Source organism: Labeo rohita, chromosome 9, assembly GCF_022985175.1.
Source record: "Labeo rohita strain BAU-BD-2019 chromosome 9, IGBB_LRoh.1.0, whole genome shotgun sequence".
In the NCBI taxonomy this organism is placed as follows: Eukaryota; Metazoa; Chordata; class Actinopteri; order Cypriniformes; family Cyprinidae; genus Labeo; species Labeo rohita.
Window position 1 is genome coordinate 32,332,238 of NC_066877.1, and position 23,783 is coordinate 32,356,020.

A 23,783-nucleotide genomic window follows, 5' to 3' on the forward strand; every position below is an offset into this window, starting at 1 on the left:
GAGTGAGACATGGCCCTCGGGCAGGTGGCTCTTCTGCTGCTTCTTGATCCGTGGCTCACTGCCGTGTGTTTCATCCCTACAGCCACCATGGTGAGGACCTGCAACTCCGACCAGTTCCGCTGCGATGACGGAAGGTGCATCGCCTCGTCCTGGATCTGCGATGGAGACAATGACTGCGGGGACATGAGCGATGAGGACGAGAGACACAACTGTGGTCAGTATTACTTGGTCCAATCCCAAATTCAGTTCCACCCTCCTCACAGGTCTCATTTTATAATGTACTGTTGGTAAAATGTGTTACTAAAATATTTGTTTGGATTTACCACCAACAGCTAACATACAGAACAGCTGCAAATGTGCAATATATTATAGGAAGAGATAGATCTGGCTTTTTCTGAATAATACAGATAAACATTTTACTTCCAAAAACCAGTATGCAGAAAAAATTTGCAGTGTATAATTTTAATTTAATTTTTTTTTTTTTTTCATTTTTTAATTAATAATTTTAGTAATTATTTCAATTTGAATTATTTTTAATGATGTTTATGTATAAATCCCACACCACATTTCTAAACAATAGAAATGTAGATTTTATTTACAAAAACCAATATGCAGAAAAAAATGCATTTTTAAATTAAATTAAATTTAATTAAATTAAATTTTATTTTATTTTATTTTATTTAATTTTATTTTATTTTATTTAACGCACAGAACAGCTGCAAAGGTGCGATATACTATAGGAAGCGATAGATTTCGCTTTTTCTGAACAATACAGATAAAGATTTTACTTCCAAAAACCAATATGCAGAAAAAAATTGCAGTGTATTATTTTAATTTTAATTGTAATATTTTTTTTATTTTATTTTCAAAGATTTTTAAAGATTTTTATGTATAATTCCACAAGAGATATAGATTATACTTCCAAAAACCAATATGCAAAAAAACATTGCAGTGTAATATTTTAATTTTAATTAATTTTAAGTTTATTTTTAAATTATTTTAAATGTTTTTTATGTATAAATAAATCCCACACCACATTTTTTTAAAAATGCACCCATTTTTTAATTTATGTTTTTCATACTAATAACTTCATAGCCAATGGGCTACAAAAAAAAGATAATATACATTGTAAATTATTCTTTATTTATTTTAATTATTTTTATTTATTAACCCCAGACCACCTTTTCAGACTTTCAGACAATCTAGCTAAGCTCTGATGCATGTGTTGTTTTAGTATTTTTATACTATTATTATTATTATTTATACTATTTTAGTTTTTATTTGTATATTTTCAGTTTAATTTTAGTTTGATTTTTAGAATTGTTGTTATGAGCTTTTGCATTGTATATATTCATTTATTCATTTATTTATTTATTTTCCCCAAATATTACTATCTGGGTTATTACAATTTATGTTTTTATTTTTATTCCAGTTTTAGTTTTTATTTATTTGCAGTTAGTAATTTTAATGCTTGAACTTAAATTTATTTTAGTTAGTTGTGACTGCAACATTTCTAATTTTCATTTAGTTTTTCATCCAGTATTTGTATTTCATTTTATTTCAGATTTATTTTTGTTAACAAAAATATTTTTAATGGTTTTAGTTTACAATAATAACTCTGTTCTGATGTCTAATGGACATTGTTAATATCCAAAAGCGTTAGTGTGAATGTACTCACACAACTATTGTTTCATCCTTGACTTTTTGGCTATATTTAGTCATCTCTCTTCTCTAGTCCTACCTCTCTGGACATCTTCTCCTCCTGTCCCTCAATCCATAAGTGAGGTAGTGTTGGTTGTTGGGTGTGGGATCTCTGTGTAAGGAGTCTGCATTCCTAATTTCTCCTGCCTCACTCACTGCTTTGTGGATGTGTTTAGCTGACTGTTCTGGAACAGGATCAGCTCTCAGACTCTCTCTGTTCTCTCCAGAGGTTGCTCTTTCATTTCTGATGAGTAACTTAAAGGGATAGTTCTCCCAAAAATGAAAATTCTGTCATTAATTACCTACCCTCATGTTGTTTCAAACCCGTAAGACCTTTGTTCATCTTTGGACCACAAATGAAGATATTTCTAATGAAATCCGAGAGCTTTCTGACCCTGAAGAAAGTAGTAAAGACATTGTTTAAATAGTCCATTTGACATTAGTGGTTCAACCTTTTTCCTTAAAGCTTACAGGTTTTTGCAACAGAACTGCAATGGGATTCACAGCCACAGGTTGTGCACAGATAAATTATGTTGAGTTTTTTAATTCCATCCTCTTGTTTTGTCTCAAACACAGCTAACCGCACCTGCTCTCCTCAGGAGTTCACCTGTATAAATAACAGGCCTCCTCAGAGGAAGTGTATACCGCGAGACTGGGTGTGTGATGGGGACGCTGACTGTTCGGACGCCTACGATGAGCACCAGAACTGCACTCGCAGGTCCTGCTCTGCCAATGAGTTCACCTGCAACAACGGCCTTTGCATCCGCAACTCCTACAGGTTAGAATTGCATGTAGAGCAAAAAAGATTGCAGATGCATTGCAAGAGATGGATCGGATTGACAGATATTTTATTTATTTATTGTGATTTTTTTAAATAGGTTTTTTTATTATTATTTGAATCATTTTTATTCATGAAATATGGTGAAATGTAGTAATAATAATAATAATAATAATAAATGCATTATATTATTTGTGCATTGTGTATATTGTACAATGGATTGTATTAAATGCAATAAAATTTTATTTGAATTTTTTAATTATGTAATGAAGGTGAAATTCAATAATAATAATAATAATAATAATATAAATGCATTGTATTATTTTCATTGTAATTAATATTTATTTTTTATAATTTTTATTTATTTTATTATTTTATGAGGGTGAAATTCAATAATAATAATAATGGATTGTATTATTTTGTTGAAATTAATATTTATTTATTTATTTTTTATCATTTCTATTTTTGTGAAACACAGCACACTTTATTACATGCTCATAGCAGTATTTATACACAACTTTATTTTGGTCATTGATTTTAGTGAAAAAGAGCATTTTCTCACAAAAATCCCTGCTGTATGTGTTGTGTCTGTTAGGTGTGATCGTCGTAATGATTGTGGAGACAGCAGTGATGAACTACGCTGCACCTATCAGCCGTGCCAACAGCATCAGTTCACCTGTCAGAACGGCCGCTGCGTCTCCCGGGATTTCGTCTGTGACGGGGACAACGACTGCGGGGATGAATCTGACGAGCTGGATCACATGTGCAGGACTCCAGCGCCCACCTGCCCTCCTGGAAACTTCCGGTGTGACAACGGAAACTGTATACCGCTCAGCGAAGTGTGTGACAGGAACGACGACTGCAATGACAACAGTGATGAAAAAGGCTGCGGTAAGCATCATGTGACCACTTGTGATTTTTACTATATATATATATATATATATATATGTGTAGTGGTCTGTATTTTTACTTTGCTACTGTATTTCAGTGTTTTTTTCAAGTATTCTTGAACATAATTTTTGCTATGCAGGTATATGCAAATGATGGCAAAATTTCTCTTTATGAGTAATTTATTTATAGATCCATTAGGATTTTTAACAAAAGTAAAGTCATTTGCATCATTGCATAGTGGTATTTAATCATCATCGAAGTTCAAGCCAGCTGTAAAATTTATTTTATTTATTTATATTTATTTTGTGCAAGTGATGTGAGTGATAAATCAGGATTATAGCTAACTACAAAGAAACTAAATTAAATATTTTAAAAATATATATTAAATATAAAATTAAAACAAAAAATTAAGCTTATTTTATTTTAGAAAGTTGTGAAATCAACATTTTTCATTTAGTTTGACTTGATGTACTAAAATAACTGAAACTAAGACTGGAATAAAAATTTATAAAAAATATTTTTATAATAACAGAAAAAATGCAAAACAGGAAATATAAAAATAAAAGATTTCTAAAATTCTGATTATTAATAAAAACGATGTTATTTCTTATTTATTTTTAAGAACTTTTATAAAAGATTTAGATAATAATTATAATAATAATAAAGAATTATTATTGTATTATGTTTTGTTATTTAACAGTGATGTATTGTATTATTTTAATTGTAATTCATTTTTAGATTCATAATTTGGATATATTTTTATTTATTGTTTAATTTTTTATGAAAGAGGGTGTAATTTGATAATAATAATAAAAAATCCACTGAATTATTTTAATTGTATTTTATTTTAATTTCAATAATTTACATTTCTTTTTATGTATCAATTATTTTTTGTTTATAAATAAGGGTGCATTTTCTCTTTGATGCTCTTTTTTATATGTTATATATATATATATATATATATATATATTTTTTTTTTTTTTTTTCCATGTGATTCCAAAGAAAAACAGCAGTTTAAAAAAAAGTTTATAGGCATAAATTCACAAATTTAATTTGTGTGTCATAAACACAAATTGGCAAACCTAATAAATCAAAGTTCCATCGTAAGAAAACAAAATGAAAAAAATATTTGTTTATTTGCAAATGTTATATTTCATGTGTGTGTATATACATATATATTTATACATCATCTGAAAGCTTAATAAATAATACATTTGTTAGAATAGGACAATATTTGGCTGAGATACAAATGGAATCTGTGCAAAAAAAAAGTGCAAAAAAAAAGCCTTTAAAGTTGTGCAAATCAAGTTCTTAGCAATGCATATTACTAATCAAAAATTAAGTTTTGACATATTCACGGTAGGACATTTACAGAATATCTTTCATGATCTTTACTTAATATCCTAATGATTTTTGGCATAAAAGAAAAATTGATCATTTTGACCCATACAATGCATTTTTATTGCTACAAATATACCCACCCATTTAGGATGCACAGAAAATCTAAATCACTTTCTGTTTTATTGTCTCAGGCATCAATGAGTGCACAGATCCATCAATGCACCACTGCGACCACAACTGCACCGACACTCCCACCAGCTTCATCTGCACCTGCCGTCCCGGTTATCGCCTCATGTCCGACAACAAAACCTGCGACGATATAGACGAGTGCTCCGTCACGCCCAGCGTGTGCAGCCAGGTGTGCGAGAACACCATGGGCTCGTACGTGTGCAAGTGTGCACCAGGTTTCCTCCGGGAACCCGACGGACGCAGCTGCAGGCAAAACAGCAACATCACTCCCTACCTAATCTTTAGCAACCGCTACTACCTGCGCAATCTGTCGACGGACGGCGAGGCCTATTCGCTCATTCTACAGGGCCTCACCAGCGTGGTCGCGCTGGACTTTGACCGGGTGGACAAACGCTTGTACTGGATCGACGTGAGCCGAAGGGTGTTGGAACGGATGTTCTTTAATGGGACGGGACGGGAAGTGGTGGTTAATGGGATTCTGCATGGCGAAGGCCTAGCGGTGGATTGGGTTGGGAGGAAGCTGTACTGGGTCGACAGCTTTCTAGACTGCATGAAAGTGTCAGAGCTGGATGGGCGGTTTGTGAGGAAGTTAGCAGAACACTGTGTGGATGCTAATAACACATACTGCTTTGAGAATCCCAGAGCCGTTGTGCTGCATCCAAAGTTTGGGTGAGTTAACTGTATACACTTTCAGAAAAAAGGTAGAAAAGGTACTGCTACTGAAAGAGTTTAAAGGTGGTGATGGATACAAGCGTAGGCTTAAATCAAATGCCATACCACCGATTTTTTCCCCACAATATGTCTAAATGCCCCCTGATACTCCATACTTCACATGTTTACATCCTGCCAGGATGGCATCTAGCGTTTCTTGTCTCTGCCATTTGCAAGCTTTTTCAGTAGCTGTGGTCTAAGAAAAGACTCAAAGGTGTCAGTGCTAAAGTGGAGAGAACAAAGACGCGTGTCTTTAGGAAGATTTATTTGTCCACAGGCGTCATTCTTTTCTCCTCTTTTTATCGCTAGGTAAGCAGACGAGACTTACATCGCTTCTCTTGTTGCCCTTCGACTAAAAAAACAACCAAAAACTGCACAATGTGGCATCACATCAGTATTTTATTTTGTTGTCTTACAGTAAAAATAGCAACAGGTAGTGCCAGTAGCTTACCGAGTGCAACCATTTGACGTCAACTAAATAATGGCGCCCCCCATAGTCCAAAACATGTATAAAACAATGTGGATTTTTTTTTTAAATAATGTAAATCTTTCATGGGTTTTCTACTACATATTTCCATAAGAGATATTATTTATATTATATTAACCCATACAAGTCTTAATACCTGGGGTCCCTTTTAAAGGGTGCTTAAAGGTACGTATTACTACCTAAATGGTTTGTACCATTTGTAGTTTCCAGGTGGTGGTTTTCAGATGGCTCTTATAATGATAAAACAATGCTAAATGCAAACAATGAACTATAACCAACTATAAAACTATGTGTAGAATGGGATAGCAAAATGAACTGGCTTAAATGTATTTTAAAAATAGGAGAACTCATACAGTAGTTGACATCAAAGGACTAACATTCCAGTAAACTTCTGTAGACTTTTAGTGCAAATTAATTTGTCAGTTGGTAGAAGTGGGAAATTAGGCATATACTAAAATGGAAAATAGTAAATAAAACTACACAAATTCATATAATATTATTATTATTATTAGTTAATAAATGTTTTATAAAAAATTTTATTACACATTTTTAGTAAATATTAAAATATATTTATATAAATCAAAATATTTAAAACATAATTTTTAATATAATATACATTTATAAATTTGTTATATAATAAAGTAAAGTAATTATGTATTTTATTTAAGTTATGGTTGGTATTATCAAATCTATAATAAATCTATAGTACTAAAAAAAAGTGAATTTAGATGTAACCATACTACATGGAAACTTTTAAAATTAGTTTGAACTTTTTAAATAAATGCTGTTCTTTTGAACTTTGTTCATCAAAGAATTCCAAAAAAATATGAAGCAGTACAACAGGTTTTTTTTTACATTGATAATATTAAGAAAAGTTTCTTGAGCAGCAAATCAGCATATTAGTATGATTTCTGAAGGATCATGTGATACTTAAGACTGGAACAATGATGCTGAAAATTCACCTTTGCATCACAGGAATAAATTATATTTTAAAATATATTAAAATACAATGTAGTTATTTTAAATTGTTGTAATATTTCACAATACTACTGTTTTTACTGTATTTTTGATCAAATGAATGCAGCCTTGATGAGCAGAAGAGATGTTAAAACAGTAAAAACTCTTGCCAACCTTTTGACTGTTAATGCATTAGTGCATTGCTGGAATTGATTTGTTTTTTAAAATCGAATGTCATCTTTATGTAGATACGTGTACTGGACTGACTGGGGAGACAAAGCTTTTATTGGACGTGTCGGGATGGACGGGAATAACAAGTCAGTCATCATCACTACTAAGATCGAGTGGCCCAACGGTCTCACTATTGACTACACCAATGACAAGCTGTACTGGTCTGATGCTCACCTCAACTACATTGAGTAAGACTGTCTCACCTTTATATCCTGTCACTGAAAACACAATATTGAATTAGTGCAAATTTGTGTAATTGAATATGACATTAAATTTGATATGTCATAAATGAAATGATTTAATCACAAATGATCAATATTTGCTGACAAATCCTACAAATTAAGATTTGCCTGTGAGATCACCTATACACAGTATTATCGTGCTAATTTATTTAATTATTAAATTAGTTTCATTAACGGAAAGTGAACTCCAGTGTAAGGCTAAAAGCATGTCATAAGGGTAATTTTTGTCATAAGGGCACAAAACCAGTCATAAGGGTAATTTTTTTTAATTTGAAATGTATACATCAGAAAGAAAGCTGAATAAATAAGCTTTCCATTGATGTATGTTTGTATGATGTATGATAATTGTTAGGATAGGACATATATATGGTTGCGATACAACTATTTAAAAATCTGTAATCTGAGGGTGCAAAAAATATGGATCATTTTGACCCATACAATGTATTTTTGACTATTGCTACAAATATACCTGTGCTACTTAAGACTTAAGGTTTTGTGGTCCAGGGTCACATATTATATATAAATTATGTTATTTATTAAAATTTTAAATATTAAATGTTTCCTTAAAATTCTACGTATCCAATGCCTGAAGTTAAATTAAATATTTGTACTATGCTTTTTACAATTTACAATAATTTTTGTTTTACTTTTTTTAATTTGTTTATTTTATTTATTTATTTATTTTTACTTTTAGTATGAATACTAAGGAATAATTATTATAAAAATGAATGTTTATTTTAATTTCAAACTTTGAACGACTTCTTTGATTTTTCATTTTACTTTCACACGAATTATAGAGATTAATCTTAAGAATATTATAAATTATTAATAAATTATTAATAAATTATTTTTTAATTGCAAACACTGAATGAATTTCACACATTACTTCCTTAAAAGTCAAACACTGAAATGTATTCAATTTTTGAAATTAAATTAAATATTTAGAATATTCTTACAGTCATTGTCTATTAATTTTTTTGTTGTTTATATGATTAGTTGCATTTCATTATTTGCATTTATCCTTCTTTGCATTAGATTAATCAATCACATTTATCATTTTCTTTGCTGACAAATTTCTCAAATAAAGATATGGTCATTACATCATTTAAAATTGTTTTTTTTTTAGCATTTCTGAGATACTGTTTACTGATAATTTACTCACCCCATGTCATCCAAGATGTTCATGTCTTTCTTTCTTCAGTTGAAAAGAACTGAAGGTTTTTGAGGAAAACGTTCCAGATTTTTCTCCATATAGTGGACTTTAATGGGAGCCAATGGATTGTCCAAATTGCAGTTTCTCTACACGATCTCAGCTGAGGAATAAGGGTCTTATCTAGCAAATCAATAAGTTCAATTGCTGAAACTGCAATTTGGACCTTCAACTCACTGGCTCCCATTGAAGTCCACTATATGGAGAAAAATCCTGGAATGTTTTCCTCAAAAACCTTAATTTCTTTTTTTTTAACTGAAGAAATAAAGATATGAACAACTTGGATGACATGGGGTGAGTAAATTATCAGGAAATTTTTATTCTGGAAGTGAACTAATCACTTGAACAAAATCAACATTAAGCGTTATTAAAACAATTCTGTCTTCTCAGATTCTCTGATCTGGACGGGAATCACAGGCACACTGTTTACGACGGCGTCCTGCCGCATCCTTTCGCCATTACTGTGTTCGAAGAAACCGTGTACTGGACGGACTGGAACACGCGCACGGTGGAAAAGGGCAACAAATACAACGGCTCTGGACGGGAGGCGCTCGTCAACACCACCCACCGACCGTTCGACATCCACGTGTGCCATCCCTACCGCCAGCCCATAGGTGAGCCCAGGACAGCGTAACCCGAGCGGGACGCGCTCGCAGGCGTCCCTCTTCTGTTACGCTCATTATCTCATGGCAGATCCCTATCACTTCCTTTAAACGTCCACAGAGGCACTTAAGGGTCTCTGCCAATATTTACACAGTCCGACACAATGCCGCCAGTCTCTGCTCGCCTGTCTTTTCTCGGAGACAGGAAAGACTAAACTCTTTATCATTGCTGTAATGGCCAGGACAGGTAGTTTAAACTCTCTATCTGTGGCCTTCTTTAGAAAGAGGAGCTACACCTACATGATGTGGAGCCACATCCTGGTTCTTTGTAAGAGGATATAGTCTCGGTGGTTTTCAAATGTCTACAGAATTTACTCTGAGCAACAACAACGACTCAATTCAACACCACACGATTATCACACAAAAGTAAATAAAGAAATTCCAAATGTAATGCATGTAATTTTATTCAATATTTGAATTTAAAGTTAATATCAATTTATCATTTTCTTAACATTTTTCTCTAATATTTGTACAAAAGTAAAATGTTAATGGATTTAAACATTGACTTTTAAAATTAAAAACTAAAATGGTTTAAAATGAAAATAAATATTAATTAAATAACAATATATTTATTTAATTATTCCTTATTTTTTTGCCTTTATTTATTATTCTTGTTTTATTTTCTTATTTATTTATTATTTTTTTGTTTTGATTCTAAAGACACTTTACTTATGATTACCCCTGTTATTCATTCAAAAGTTTTGAATGATAATCATAAGACAAAATGTATTTATAATATTATGTTCTTATTATTTTAATTGCAAACATTGAGTACATTTCAAACATTAAATAAAATTCAGCGTTCGATTTTAAGGGTATTTTGTTTACTTTTGTTCAAATAGTAGAGAATAATCATAAGAATACTGTAAATTAATATTTATTTTAATTGCTAACATTGCATCTAAAACTTTGAATTTATCCTTAAAAATCAAACACTGAAATATTTCCTGTGTATAAAGTCCAATGTAAAATTAATATTAACTTATTCTTAGAATTATTATTCTCTTTTTTTCACAAATTATTAAATAAAATGTCAGACAGTGGATTTTATGTGTGTGAAATTAAAATGAATATTAATGTTAATACTTCGACTTGTTTAATTTCTAATTTATGTTTTAGTTTTTCGATGTAATATATATATATATATATATATATTTATTTTTTCGTTTCTAACATTTAATATTTCCTTAGAAATCAAACACTGATTTTTATTTCAATTTTATTTTCAAACAAAAAAATATTTATTATTATTTTTATGTTTAATTTTTCTGCAAGTTTTTATTTTATTATTTTATTTTATGTGTTTTTGTCATTTGTAGTAGTTTTTGTTTTTTATGTCTATGTAGTTTTTTTTTAAATGTTGCATTTTTTATTTGAGAAATGTTGAGAAATTTTGCCTTTTTTATTTTATTTCAGTTAACGTTTGTTTCATTCTAAGTGACATTTTTATGGTTTTATTTTAGTTTCAGTTTTAGTTAACTAGTGAAAATTATGTGTGAAATTAAAATGAATATTAATTTATAATAGTCTTTTATGATTATATGTTTAGTTACCCATTTTTTGCATTTATTTTGACACCACTAATTTATTAATCATTAAGCATTTATTTATTAATCCAACTGTAATATTGAATAAATATTAATAATAAATATTGAAAATATTCTAACATCTGTTACTTTTATTTTTACAGTTATGATATGGTTAGTTGTATTTTATTTTCTGCATTAATGTGTCCATGATTCAGGACAGATTTGGGACAAACCTGAAACTCTTTTTTTTTTATTTTTGACCCACTATCTATATCACACTATATTTTTTCCCCCCAATAGTGACGAATCCCTGTGCGGTCAACAACGGAGGCTGTTCTCACCTGTGTCTTCTGCGAGCCGGAGGTCAGGGTTACACCTGCGAGTGTCCCGATCACTTCCTTACCGTGCAGATAGGTGGCGTTGCACGCTGCCTGCCCATGTGCTCCAGCACGCAGTACAGATGCGCAGACAACGAACGGTTAGTGTCTCCATGCACACTGACGTGCTGTATAGTGTCTACATAGACAGCTGCCTTCTAAGCAACCGTCCTAACAGAAATGGTACCTTTTGTTTGTCTCTCCTCAAAGCTGTATCCCTATCTGGTGGAAGTGTGACGGTCAGCGGGACTGCAGAGACGGTTCGGACGAGCCCTCCACGTGTCCCGTCCGGCACTGCAGACTGGGCCAGTTCCAGTGTAATGACGGAAACTGCACCAGCCCGCACTTCCTGTGTAACTCTAATCAGGACTGTCCTGATGGCTCGGATGAAGACACTGTGCTGTGTGGTATGGAAAGAACTAATATCTTGTCAGTAGTTAAAAATCAGGGCATGAAGCTGAAAGGATATAGCCCCATAATAATTTTTTTTTTTGCTACATATATTTTTACTAAAACATTGTATGATTTTGACCCTGGACCACAAAACCAGTCATAAGGGTCAATTATTTTTTTAATTGAGCTTTATACACCATCTGAAGGCTGAATAAATAAGCTTTCCGTTGATGTATGGTTTGTTAGGATAGGACAATATTTGGAAAATCTGGAATCTGAGGGTGCAAAAAATATATTGGGAAAATCACCTTTAAAGTTGACCAAATGAAGTTCTTAGCAATGCATATTACTAATTAAAAATTAAGTTTTGATATATTTACCAAATATCTTCATGGAACATGATCTTTACTTAATATCCTAATGATTTTTGGCATAAAAGAAAAACCCATACAATATATTGTTGGCTATTGCTACAAATATACCCATCCAACTTATGACTGGTTGTGTGGTCCAGGGTCACATATGAAGAAAGGACATGCAGAGACTTTTGTGATCAATTTTGAGTGTTATTTTAGGACTATTTATGTATTATAGTATTTATAAATATTTTGAATTAGCTTTTATTTTTTGGATTTTGAGATCTCAATTTAATTTTACTTTAAAAAATGTGCTTTTGTCTTTTTTCCAACATTTTTATTTACAGAAATATTGCTATTTTAGTTTTAGTTCATTTTAGTAAAAAAAAAATTGAATCAATTGGCAACAATGTTGCCAAGATGACATTTGTAATTTTTAATGTAATGTTTATATTTAAAATGTTTTCAAACATTTCATATTTCCTTCAAAATCACACAGAAATGTATGCAATGTTTGAAATTACTGATATATCATTATTGTACTAATGAATTTTTTGAATAAGCTTTTATTTTGTATATTATAGCTTTCATTTTAATTTCATTTTTTTATATATATTTTTATTCTTATATTTCTGTTCTAGTTTTAGAAATTGTAGTACTTTGGCTTAAAACTTTATCATGTAATATTTGTATTTTATTTTATTATTTAATGTAATATTACAATATTACAAATCAAAATTTTTATTTCAACTTTATTACTTTATTGTAACTAACAAATTTTTTTTTAACTAGTTTTACTTTTAATTTATTTAACTTAGCTAATTATTATTTAAGTTATCAATAACAACAGTGCTGTTCTGCTGTGTTTTTTAGTATTATTGTGACTATTATAGGTTTTATTAATATTTTGAATATTTTTATTTTCTATTTTACATTTTCATTTTAGTTCAAGTTTTAGTAAATTGGTTGTGTTTTTTCTGTCATTTTTAATAGTTTTTGTTTTTTATGTTTATATATTTTTCTTATTTAATTTTTTTTAACTACATCAAAATAAAGGAAATTAAAATGAGAAATGTAGCTGACATAAAATGTTTTTCTATTTTATTTTGTTTAGTTAAGTATTTCAAGTCAATAGAATTTTGTTGTTGTTGTTGATGTTGTAGTTTTAATGAGTTCATTTTACAGTCAGTTTTAGTTTAACTTAATTTCCTGCTATTCTTATATTTGTCCCTGGACCACAAAACCAGTCAAAAGTAGCACAGGTATATTTGAAGCAATAACCAATAATACATTGCATGGGTCCAGATGATACATTTTTCTTTTATGCCAAAAATCATTAGGATATTAGGTAAAGATCATGTTCCATTAACATATTTTGTAAATTTCCTACCGGAAATATATCAAAACTTAATTTTTGATTAGTAATATGCATTGCTAAGAACTTCATTTGGGCAACTTTAAAGGTCTCAATATTTAGATTTTTTTGCACCCTCAGATTCCCGATTTTCAAATAGTATCTCGGCCAAATATTGTCACATCCTTACAAAGGATGACCCCTATGACTGGTTTTGTGGTCCAGGGTCACATATGTGCTTTTGATTGGGGCGTTGCCAGATTGTGTTTATAAGTTCCTCTTTGTCTGTACGTCAGCCACTCATCAGTGCGAGTCTCATCAGTGGCAGTGTGCCAATAAGCGCTGCATCTCTGAGGCCTGGCAGTGCGACGGCGAGAACGACTGCGGCGACGGATCCGACGAGGACCCTGCTCACTGCTCCAGCAGGACCTGCAGACCCGGACAGTTTAAGTGCAGGAACGGCCGCTGCATCCCGCAGAGCTGGAAATGCGACGTGGACGACGACTGTGGAGACAACTCCGACGAGCCCATCGAAGAATGCAGTGAGCTGCTGACTCATTTTAGCACTACAATGCATATGTGTTGTTTAAATTAGAGGAAGAAACAGTCATGCAGTACTGTTTTCTCAGTATTGTTTGTTGTTGGTAAGCATCTGTGTGATGTTGTTTGCAGTGGGTCCGGCGTACAGATGTGACAATCACACAGAGTTTGACTGCAGGACAAACTACCGCTGTGTTCCTCTATGGGCCAAGTGCAACGGACACAACGACTGCAGGGACAACAGCGACGAACAAAACTGTGGTGAGACATCAGAAAACATGACCATAAATGTGTATAATAATGTATATAAAAATGTATATATATATTAATAAATAGTAGTGCTGTCAAACGATTAATCACGATTAATCGCATCCAAAATAAGTTTTTGTTTTATATAATATGTGTAAACTGTGTATATTTATTATGTGTATATAAATACACACACATACAGTATATATTTTGAAAATATTTACATGTATTTACATTTATATTTATATAATTGATTTTATATACACATTTTTATTATGTAAAACAACATTTTTCTTAAATATATGCATGCATGTGTGTGTATTTATATATACATAATATACACAGTATACGTACATATGTTATGTAAACAAAAACTTTCATTTTGGATGCGATTAATCGTGATTAATCATTTGACTAAAACAATAGTAAAAATAGTAATATTAAAATTATTTTAAAAAATAATTAATTAATTAATTACAAATAAAATGTAAAAAAATATATATTAAAATGACTACAAAATATTATTAAAAATTAATCAAACATGATTCAGCATAAGTAGTACTTACAACTGAAAAATGCAGATATTTATTAATATTTTTTAAAATAATTAAAAAATTCAAAATTACTATAAAAAAAGTTTAAAATTTATTACATGACTGAAAACAATAGCAGTGCTTGCTTTCAACTGCAAAATGTAGATATTTATTAATAAACTAGTAAAGTAAAAGTAGTGACATTATAATGATGAAAAACTGAAAAATTACTATACAAAAATTAATTAAACAAAAATGTCTCAGAAACAGATATTAAATATTTAATTGCATCTAATTTGCATCTAATCTAGCCTTCTAATGAACCTGGCATTATATATTATGAATATTGCTGGCTCTGAGATGAATCGCTTTGGATAAAAGCGTTTGCTAAATGTGTACACATTAATATAAATTAAAATATAAAATAAAAACAATTAAAAGTATACATTTTTAAATTATTCACAGCATAATTATTCAAAACATGAGTCAGAATAACTGTTTTTATTCATAAACAACAGTGCTTACAAGACAAAAATGTAGATGTTTATTAAAATTTGTTTATTTATAGTAAAGTAATATTAGAATTAATCATATTAAAAAAATAAACAAATGATAAAAAATTATTTATAAAAAAGGGTATATCAGTATATTGATCTATTTGCTAAAAATAGGCTGCAAAAATCTGTTTTTGCTGTGTGCGGCTTTTCGTTTTTTTGTATATTAACATTAAAAAAATATTGAAAAAATTGTAACATTTTTTAGAAACGAAAGTTTTTTAAAAACTTTTAAAATTATTCACAGCATTATTATTCAAAACATGACTCAGCATAACTATTTTTATTCACAAACAGCAGTGCTTACAAGACAAAAATTTTGATATTTATTAAAATGTATGTATTTATAGTAAAGTAATATTAGAATTAATAATATTAAATAAAAATTATAAAGAAAAAAATATTAATAAAAAAAAGTGTATATCAGTATGTTGATCCATTTGCTAAAAATAGGCTGCTAAAAACAATTTTTGCCATGTCTGGCTTTTTTTTTTTTTTTTTTTTTTTTGTATATTAACAAAAAATTTTGAAAACTTTTAAAATTATTCACAGCATTATTATTCAAAACATGACTCAGCGTAACTATTTTTATTCACAAACAGCAGTGCTTATAAGACAAAAAATTTAGATATTTATTAAAATGCATGTATTTATAGTAAAGTAATATTAGAATTAATAATATTAAATAAAGAAAAAGAATTATTAATAAAAAAAATGGTATACCAGTACATTTATCCATTTGCTAGGATAGGCTGCAAATTTTTTTGTATGTTAACATAAAAAAATGTTTAAATTTGTTTAAGAAAACATTTTTAAGAAGAGTTGTCTTATTATTTTTAATTTTTTTAAATTACGAATTAACTATATGATAAATATATGTGACTTCAAGTCCCGTCCTACGTTTTTCGTCGATAAGACGTTTCAAAGTTGGACGGAGTTTTCATTTAATGCAAACTTTAACAAAAATGACTGGAATTTACTAAAAATGACAATCAGTGAATGAAAAGTTTTAAAAACCACCTTTAAATTTCAGTCAAATTTAGTCAGATAAATCTGTAGTGTCGTTGCCGTCTAATGCTGTGGTGTGTGTTTGTGTCATGATGGATTGAATTCATGAGGAGTTATTCGTCCTCTCACACTCCAGCGCTACATTAGTGAGTGTTAGTTCAGTCTGTCTGAGATGGACGGGCCCTCGGTGACCCCTCCTCCTGTCTGGGGCCACACCACTGATTTATGTGTGTGTTGGGTATGTCTGTGTCAGGCACCAGTGTGTGTGTGTGTGTGTGTGTGTGTGTTTGTATGGTTTCATTACGGATCAAATGGTTTTACCCTGATTTTACTGGTCTGTTGTGAGTAATCTGACCCATGTACAGTAAACACACACACTCACGTAGCCCCGGTTCTCCCGGGTCTTATCAGCTCGCTCTCACTCCATTAGTGCCATCCTGCACAGAGAGGAGAGAGAGGAGAGATCGCCCTAATCTGACTGTAAGAATGTGCCGCCCGGGTCAGGTGGGGCACCGCTGACTGATCTCCTTCCTTCCTTTCCTCTGTCCGCCATAATGTACATATTTTCTGCCTCATTACATCCTATCCTCTCATTTTCTCCTTCCTCCTAATTTTCTCTTGTTTTCTCATTTCACCTTATTTCGTCTCTTCTCCTTCAGTTGTCTCTTCTCATTACACTCATTCTGCTTTTTTTCTTTCGTCTCATTTTACCTTGTTTTGTCTCCTGTCTCACCTTTTCTCCTTTGTTCCCATTTTCTCCTCCCTTCCCGTCTCACCTCACCCTTCCTCTTTTCCTCTCTTTTTAAGTTCTCTTTATTTTTTTTTTCCTCTTACCTATTTTCTATCTTTGCATTCTTCTTGCAGGGTTTCTTAAAAAGTTTAATTCGCTCTACCACAAATGAAGACCTTTAAAAAGGTCTTAAATTGGAGCAGAAAGGCTTAAATTCATTAAGTTGGATGCACTACAAAAAATCAATATCTTCTTCAGTATTCTTGTTTTCCAAAACAAATATCTAATCATCTTTAAATCAGGATACGTACATCAGATGCTAAATGAAACTAAATCATGAAGTCTTCTGGGAAGTATAACAAAATTAAGTGCATTTATGCTTAAAACGAGAAATGTTCAAAACATTTTCTGACCATATTGGCAGATATTTGTTCTTATTTTAATCATAAACTCACTTCATTTTGATGAATTTCTGTGTCCCCTTCCATTTATTCCTTAAACTTTCTTTACTTTGTCTTAAAAAAATTAAATTGAAAAAATTAAAAATTACTATACAGAAAACGATTAAAGAAAATGACCAGTAGTGCTTGCAAATTTAGATAAAAATTTGATATAAAAAATATTTTAATCAATTAAAATATTTTTTTAAAGTAACATTTAAACCGCAGTGCTTACAAAAATGTAATATTTATTTTTAAAAGTAAAGTAATATTAAAATTAATTAATACATTTTTAAAATAAAAGTACAAAAAAATAATGTTTAGAAAACAAAATGTATAAATATATTCAGCCACAGTAAATACCTTAAGTTTTTTGTATGTTAAAATAAAAAACACATTAAAAGCTTGTTTTTAATAATAATAATAATAATAATAATAATAAATTACCATACAGAAAACAATTAAAGAAAATGACCGGTAGTGCTTATGAAATTAGATAAAAAAACATATATATAATAAATTAAAATATATTTTTTAAAAGTAACATTTAAAAAAATATATTACTTGACTTAAAACAGCAGTGCTCACAAAAAAATTATATTTATTAAAAACAATAATGTTATATTAAAATTAATAATACATTTTTTAAATTAAAGTAAAAAAAAATTAATGATCAGAAAACAAAATGTATTAATAAAATAAAATAAAATAAAATAAAATAAAATAAAATAAAATAAAATAAAATAAAATAAAATAGTTGTCCATTAACTAAATTACAAAAAAAAAAAAGTAAAAAAATAAATAAAGAGGCTGCAAAAATCTATTTTTGGCATATCCAACTTAAATACATGAGTTTTTGGTATGATAACATAAAAGCTTGTAAAATTTATTAGGAAATTAAGAGTTATTAATTTTTTTTTCTACAGCTTTAAATATATGCAATACTCACTTTTTTCAATCCAGTCAAGAACCAATACAATCAAGTCCTCTCCTATGTTTTTTTCTTGTTTAATGAGTAGTAAAAGTAGTAAAAGTTGGACAAAACATTTATTAAAATGTATTAAGTCATGGCATTAAATATTGCATGCACTGTAAAAAATTAATATCTTCCTCAGTATTTTTTTTTTTGCCAACACAAATATCTAAACATCTTTAAATCAAGATAATCCTGTGTCCCCTTCCATTTATTCCTTAAACTTTCTTTACTTGATCTTAAAAAAGTCATTTCATTAATTACATAACATTAATTGTCTTAAATTTACCTTCAGAAACCCTGTCTTGTCTCATCTCATCTCTTCTATTATTTTTGTCTTTATTCGTCTCATCTTTTCTCTTTTCCTCTCCTCTCTTTTCCAAGTTCTCCAATTTTTTTCTTCTCCTTTCTTCTCTTTTCTGCTTCTCTTGTCTCATCTCTTCTCCTCATAGTTATCATCATCTCTTTATTAAAACACATGCTGTTAGGTGTTAAATAAGCTTTTATTCATCATTATTCATGTCTTCTATTATACTAGTGTTTTATGTCAGAGAGACTGAGACAGAGGTCTGTGTGACTATCTCTCTGCTTGCGCTCTGTTTAACATTAACTTAACTGTGTGTCTGTTGTGTTGTGTTTGCAGAGGAGTCGACCTGTGAGCCGGCGGGTGATTTCCGCTGTGATAACCACCATTGCATCCCCCTGCGCTGGCGCTGCGATGGAGACAATGACTGCGGCGACGGCTCAGACGAACGCAACTGCAGTGAGTAACAGCAGTCTGACCTCTCGGGTTCAGTCAGTTCAATATAAAAAATGCAAGAAGTGAGAGAGATAGTTCACTAAATACAATACTAATTGGTTTTATTACAATTTTTCACATTTGCTAAAACACTAAACCCCATACTCTAAAACAAATTCTCAATAGCCTAAACCAATTTGTCAAATAAATCACTCTTTCTGCAAAACCTTAAACAAGTTTAGGCAGATTAGACACTGTTTGCAGATCTCATGCACTCTTTTTGCAAAACTCTAAACACATTCTCAGTCACTAAGATGCAGTTTGCTCTGTGATGAACTTGTGATGCAAAACCCTAAATACAAGAAAGCAAAAGTTAAGCACAACTGCAACACACTTGTTTCTAAATATTTAAATATACAAAATATAAGCCAGTTCAAAGTGCACAGAAGGCATGGGTGCCTCTGTCAATCTGAGAGGTACGGAAGAGTGTAAATGCTTCTGAGAGAAGTGTTGCATTTCCTGACAAAATTGCAAGGGTGCCAATATTTTATATATATATGTGTGTGTGTGTGTGTGTGATGTGATCTAGGAAAACCCAACACATGGTGAAATTTGACCTTTTTTAGGTTTTGAAACCATATGAAAGCTTCCAGAACTGTTTTTATTTTGTTCATAGCTTAACACTAGAACCGCCACGGGGTAAATTTTACCCGTACCTGTTATTCAAATGTACATAACAGATTTTCAATAAAACACTCAAGTCTCCCAGTCACTGACTTTTACTAAAATTGTGTAATTTAAAATCCCCTGGTGTTAAAAAGTGTTTAGATAACACCAGATCGAAAAACGGAGCATTTATACCTAAAAGCGCCAGCGTGGGTCAAATTTACCCGCTATATAATGCCTGTATTTTCGCGCTGTCAGAATCTTGCCGGTTATGTTTTTACATTGTAAATTGCTAGGCAGCGCCTTTTACTCACTGAATCAGCCCAACAAACATGAGACGTCCACCCGACGTGCAGATCATGTCTATATTCCGACAAAGACGTTGAAATGACGTCGTTTGGACGTCGTTTGCTCAGTGGGAGTGGTTATCACTTTCATAAATAAAGTCAATATGAGTAAAAAAAAAGGCAGTTTATTGATGCCTGAGAGCTATTAGAAGCACTAAATACCATGATTATTGGAGAGTCTGTTATGCGTCCTGGGTCGGCTCAGCATCTGACGGCTCATCTGACAGCGATTTCATATTTAGATGTTTTAGTGTTTAGTGTTCTAGTGTTAAACGTAACCAAAGTTATGGCTATCTTAAGTTCACTGTAAAAAAACAAAAAACACAATTTGTTGAGTCAGCTTAAAATAATTTGTTACCCTGCTGCCTTAAAATTTTAAGTTCAGTCAACTCAAATAAGTTTAGTCAACTTGAAATGTTAAGTTGTACTAAGTGACAACTTAGATATTTGTGTTTGTTAAACTTAAAAGCAAGGTAAGTAACCCAGCTGCCTTAAAATTTTAAGTTGTCACTTAGTACAGCTTAACATTTCAAGTTAAACTTTTTCTGAGTTGACTGAACTTAAAATTTTAAGGCAGCTAGGTAACAAATTATTTTAAGTTGACACAACAAATAGTTTTTTACAGTGTTGGCTGATAGCGATAAGTTTCAGGAATGGAATTTTGAGAAAAACAACTTTAAAGTGGACGGCTTTCACTTTATGGGTTTAACGAGAACTGTCAGTCAAGTCAGGAGCACTATACTGCATCATTACACAAACAGACTAACGTCTGTTTTCCATTGTTTATCATGGGCATAGTCTCCGAACTTTTGATCACCCATTTTATGTTTAGATAGCACGAATAATGCAGCCTACTTTGTAGTAAAATTGAGCGCAGCGCAACTGTTCACACACTGTGCATTTAACAGACTGTCATCGGACTCCTCCTCTTTAGTAACTTCATCATCCGATCCTTCATCTCTAGATGTGAAATAGTCCATTATAACATCATTTATGGCACTGACATCACTAAGATTGAGCAGATTGTGCTGTAGCGTGCTGTAGTTTTGCTGTAGTGTGTCAATAGAAAATATCAGTTTATATTTCCAAACATTCATTTTACCATTAATCGTAATAATCCAGTGAGATTTTTGTTTGCACAAGGAGTCTGAAAACAGCCAGTGCTCCACACAGAAATGTGATCTTATCATCATCCAGTCTGTTTGGAATGACATGAAAAAACAGAACAAACTAAATCCAGAAGAACTGTGGCAACGTCTCCAAGATGCTTCAAGAAACCTACCTGCAAATCTACAGTACTGTTAAAAGTTTTTGGACACTTGTGCAAAAATGCTTTAAAATGAGGATGCTGCCAAATAATGTCATAAATGGATTTTCTCTATCAATTAACTTCTGTTAACTAAGTTAAATCAGCATTTGGTGCGACCATTCTTTGCATTTAAAGCAGCTTGCACATAGTTTTTCAGGTAAGTTTCTTAAAGCATCTTGAAGACAGTTCTTCTGGATTTAGTCTGTCTCAGGTTGTTCTGTTTCTTCATGTCATTCCAGACAGACTGGATGATGATGATGATGATGATGAGAGCAGATCTCAGTGTGGAGCACTGGCTGTTGTCAGACTCCTTGTGCAAACAAAAATCTCACTGGATTAGTACAATTAATGGCAAAATGAATGTTTGGAAATGTAAACTGATATTTCCTAAGCACACACGACAGCAAAACAGAGAAATAACTGACTTAAAACCATTTTTAGCTGGAGAAAATACTATTTGCTTGAAAAAAATGTCTGTTATCCTTCAACATTTCACCTCCTCTGTGATTAAAACTACTTGAGATGGAAATGAGTCAGAAGTACACTGTAGACTTGCTTTACTAGAGAAACAGTAACAGTAAAGACAAAGATGAAGAGATTGAGAGGAACAGATTGGATAGGTGGAGAGTGTGGAGGAGATGATGTGATGGCAGACAAGGTGCTGTGAGGTGTGAAAGGTTGACAAATTGTCTGCGCTAAACCTTTGAGCTGCATGTTGAAAGAAGCGCTGATTTTTTCAGCACTTTCTCCTCCCTAAAGAAGAGCTGTTGGGGTGGTGAATGTGGGTCGCTGCTCTGATGAATTCAGCTATGAACTCACCTCCCGAAAATAGCTGGAGAGCAAGTCGTAACTCATCAAATAAACCTCTAGTCCTGCGACAGTGAAGCGCAGCCTCATCACCCCCCTCATTTGTGTCAAAGGCTGTTCAGGTGGTGTGACGACTTCATTTTGGCCTTGCAAACACTGCATGAATACACAAGATGTGTTTACACTACCAGTCAAAAGTTTTTGAACAGTAGGTTTTTTAATGTTTTTAAAGAAGTCTCTTCTGCTCACCAAGCCTAAATTTATTTGATCCGAAGTAGAACAAAAACAGTACAATTTTGAAATATTTTTACTATTTAAAATAACTGCTTTCTATTTAACTATATTGTAAAATGTAATTTATTCCTGTGATTTCAAAGCTGAATTTTTAGCGTCATTACTCCAGTCACATGATAATAATAATATTCTGATTTGCTTCTCACAAAACATCGATGATTATTGTTATGTTGAAAGTAGCTGAGTAGATTTTTTCAGGTTTCTTTGATGAATAGAAAGTTCAGAAGAACAGCATTTATCTGAAATAGAAATCTTTTGTAACATCATAAATGTCTTTATCATCACTTTTGATCAATTTAAAGCATCCTTGCTAAATAAAAGTATTAATTTCTATAATTCCTCTAATGATCTAAAGATCTAAAGATCTTTCTATTCATTAAAGAATCCTGAAAAAAATGTAAGGTTAAATATTGATAATAATAATAATAATAATAATGTTTCTTGAACAGCAAATCAGCATATTAGAATGATTTCTGAAGGATCATGTGACACTGAAGACTTGATGATGCTGAAAATTTAGCTTTGATCACAGGAATAAATTACATTTTAAAATATATTGAAATAGAAAGCAGTTATTTAAAAAAGTAAAAATAATTCACAGTATTACTGCTTTTGCTGTATTTTTGATCAAATAAACGCAGGCTTGGTGAGCAGAGGAGACTTCTTTAAAAAGCATTAAAAATCTTTCTGTTCAAAAACTTTTGACTGGTAGTGTATGCGATCTGATTACGCTATTTTTTGCACGTCTTTTGGCCATTGCGCCACACCTTTGATGAAAAATCCTGCTTAAACCAGCCCAAACCTGTTTGCTAGTCTTAGCTGGTTTAATATAGTCTTCCAGCCTGGTTAAGCTGATTTTAACTCATTTAACTAAGCCAGATAAATAAAACTGCCCAAAACCACTTTAACTGAATTACAGTTGTATTGAATGTACAATACAATCGTAAAATCAAGATTTGCTGAACATTTTCTCACTCTCAGAGATGTAGGTGAGTTTGTTTCTTCATCAGAACAGAATTTGAAACTTGCCCACCAATGCATCCTCTGCAGTGAATGGGTGCCGTCAGAATGAGAGTCCAGACAGCTGATAAAAACATCACAATAATCCACAAGTAATCCACACAACTCCAGTCCATCAATTAACATCTTGTGAAGTGAAAAGCTGTGTGGTTGTAAGAAAACAAA

At 31.4% G+C, this 23,783-nt stretch overlaps 1 protein-coding gene across 1 annotated transcript in view; it reads left to right on the forward strand.

The window, feature by feature from the left end:
* The window catches only part of lrp2a (low density lipoprotein receptor-related protein 2a), a 128,505-nt gene that overhangs the window by 85,872 nt on the left and 18,850 nt on the right, over positions 1–23,783 (forward strand). The window contains 11 exon segments of the mRNA XM_051118431.1: positions 83–214; positions 2,278–2,479; positions 3,075–3,370; positions 4,903–5,569; positions 7,304–7,474; positions 9,129–9,352; positions 11,230–11,407; positions 11,517–11,713; positions 13,706–13,951; positions 14,082–14,210; positions 19,080–19,199. Coding sequence (XP_050974388.1) covers positions 83–214; positions 2,278–2,479; positions 3,075–3,370; positions 4,903–5,569; positions 7,304–7,474; positions 9,129–9,352; positions 11,230–11,407; positions 11,517–11,713; positions 13,706–13,951; positions 14,082–14,210; positions 19,080–19,199 — 2,562 coding nt within the window.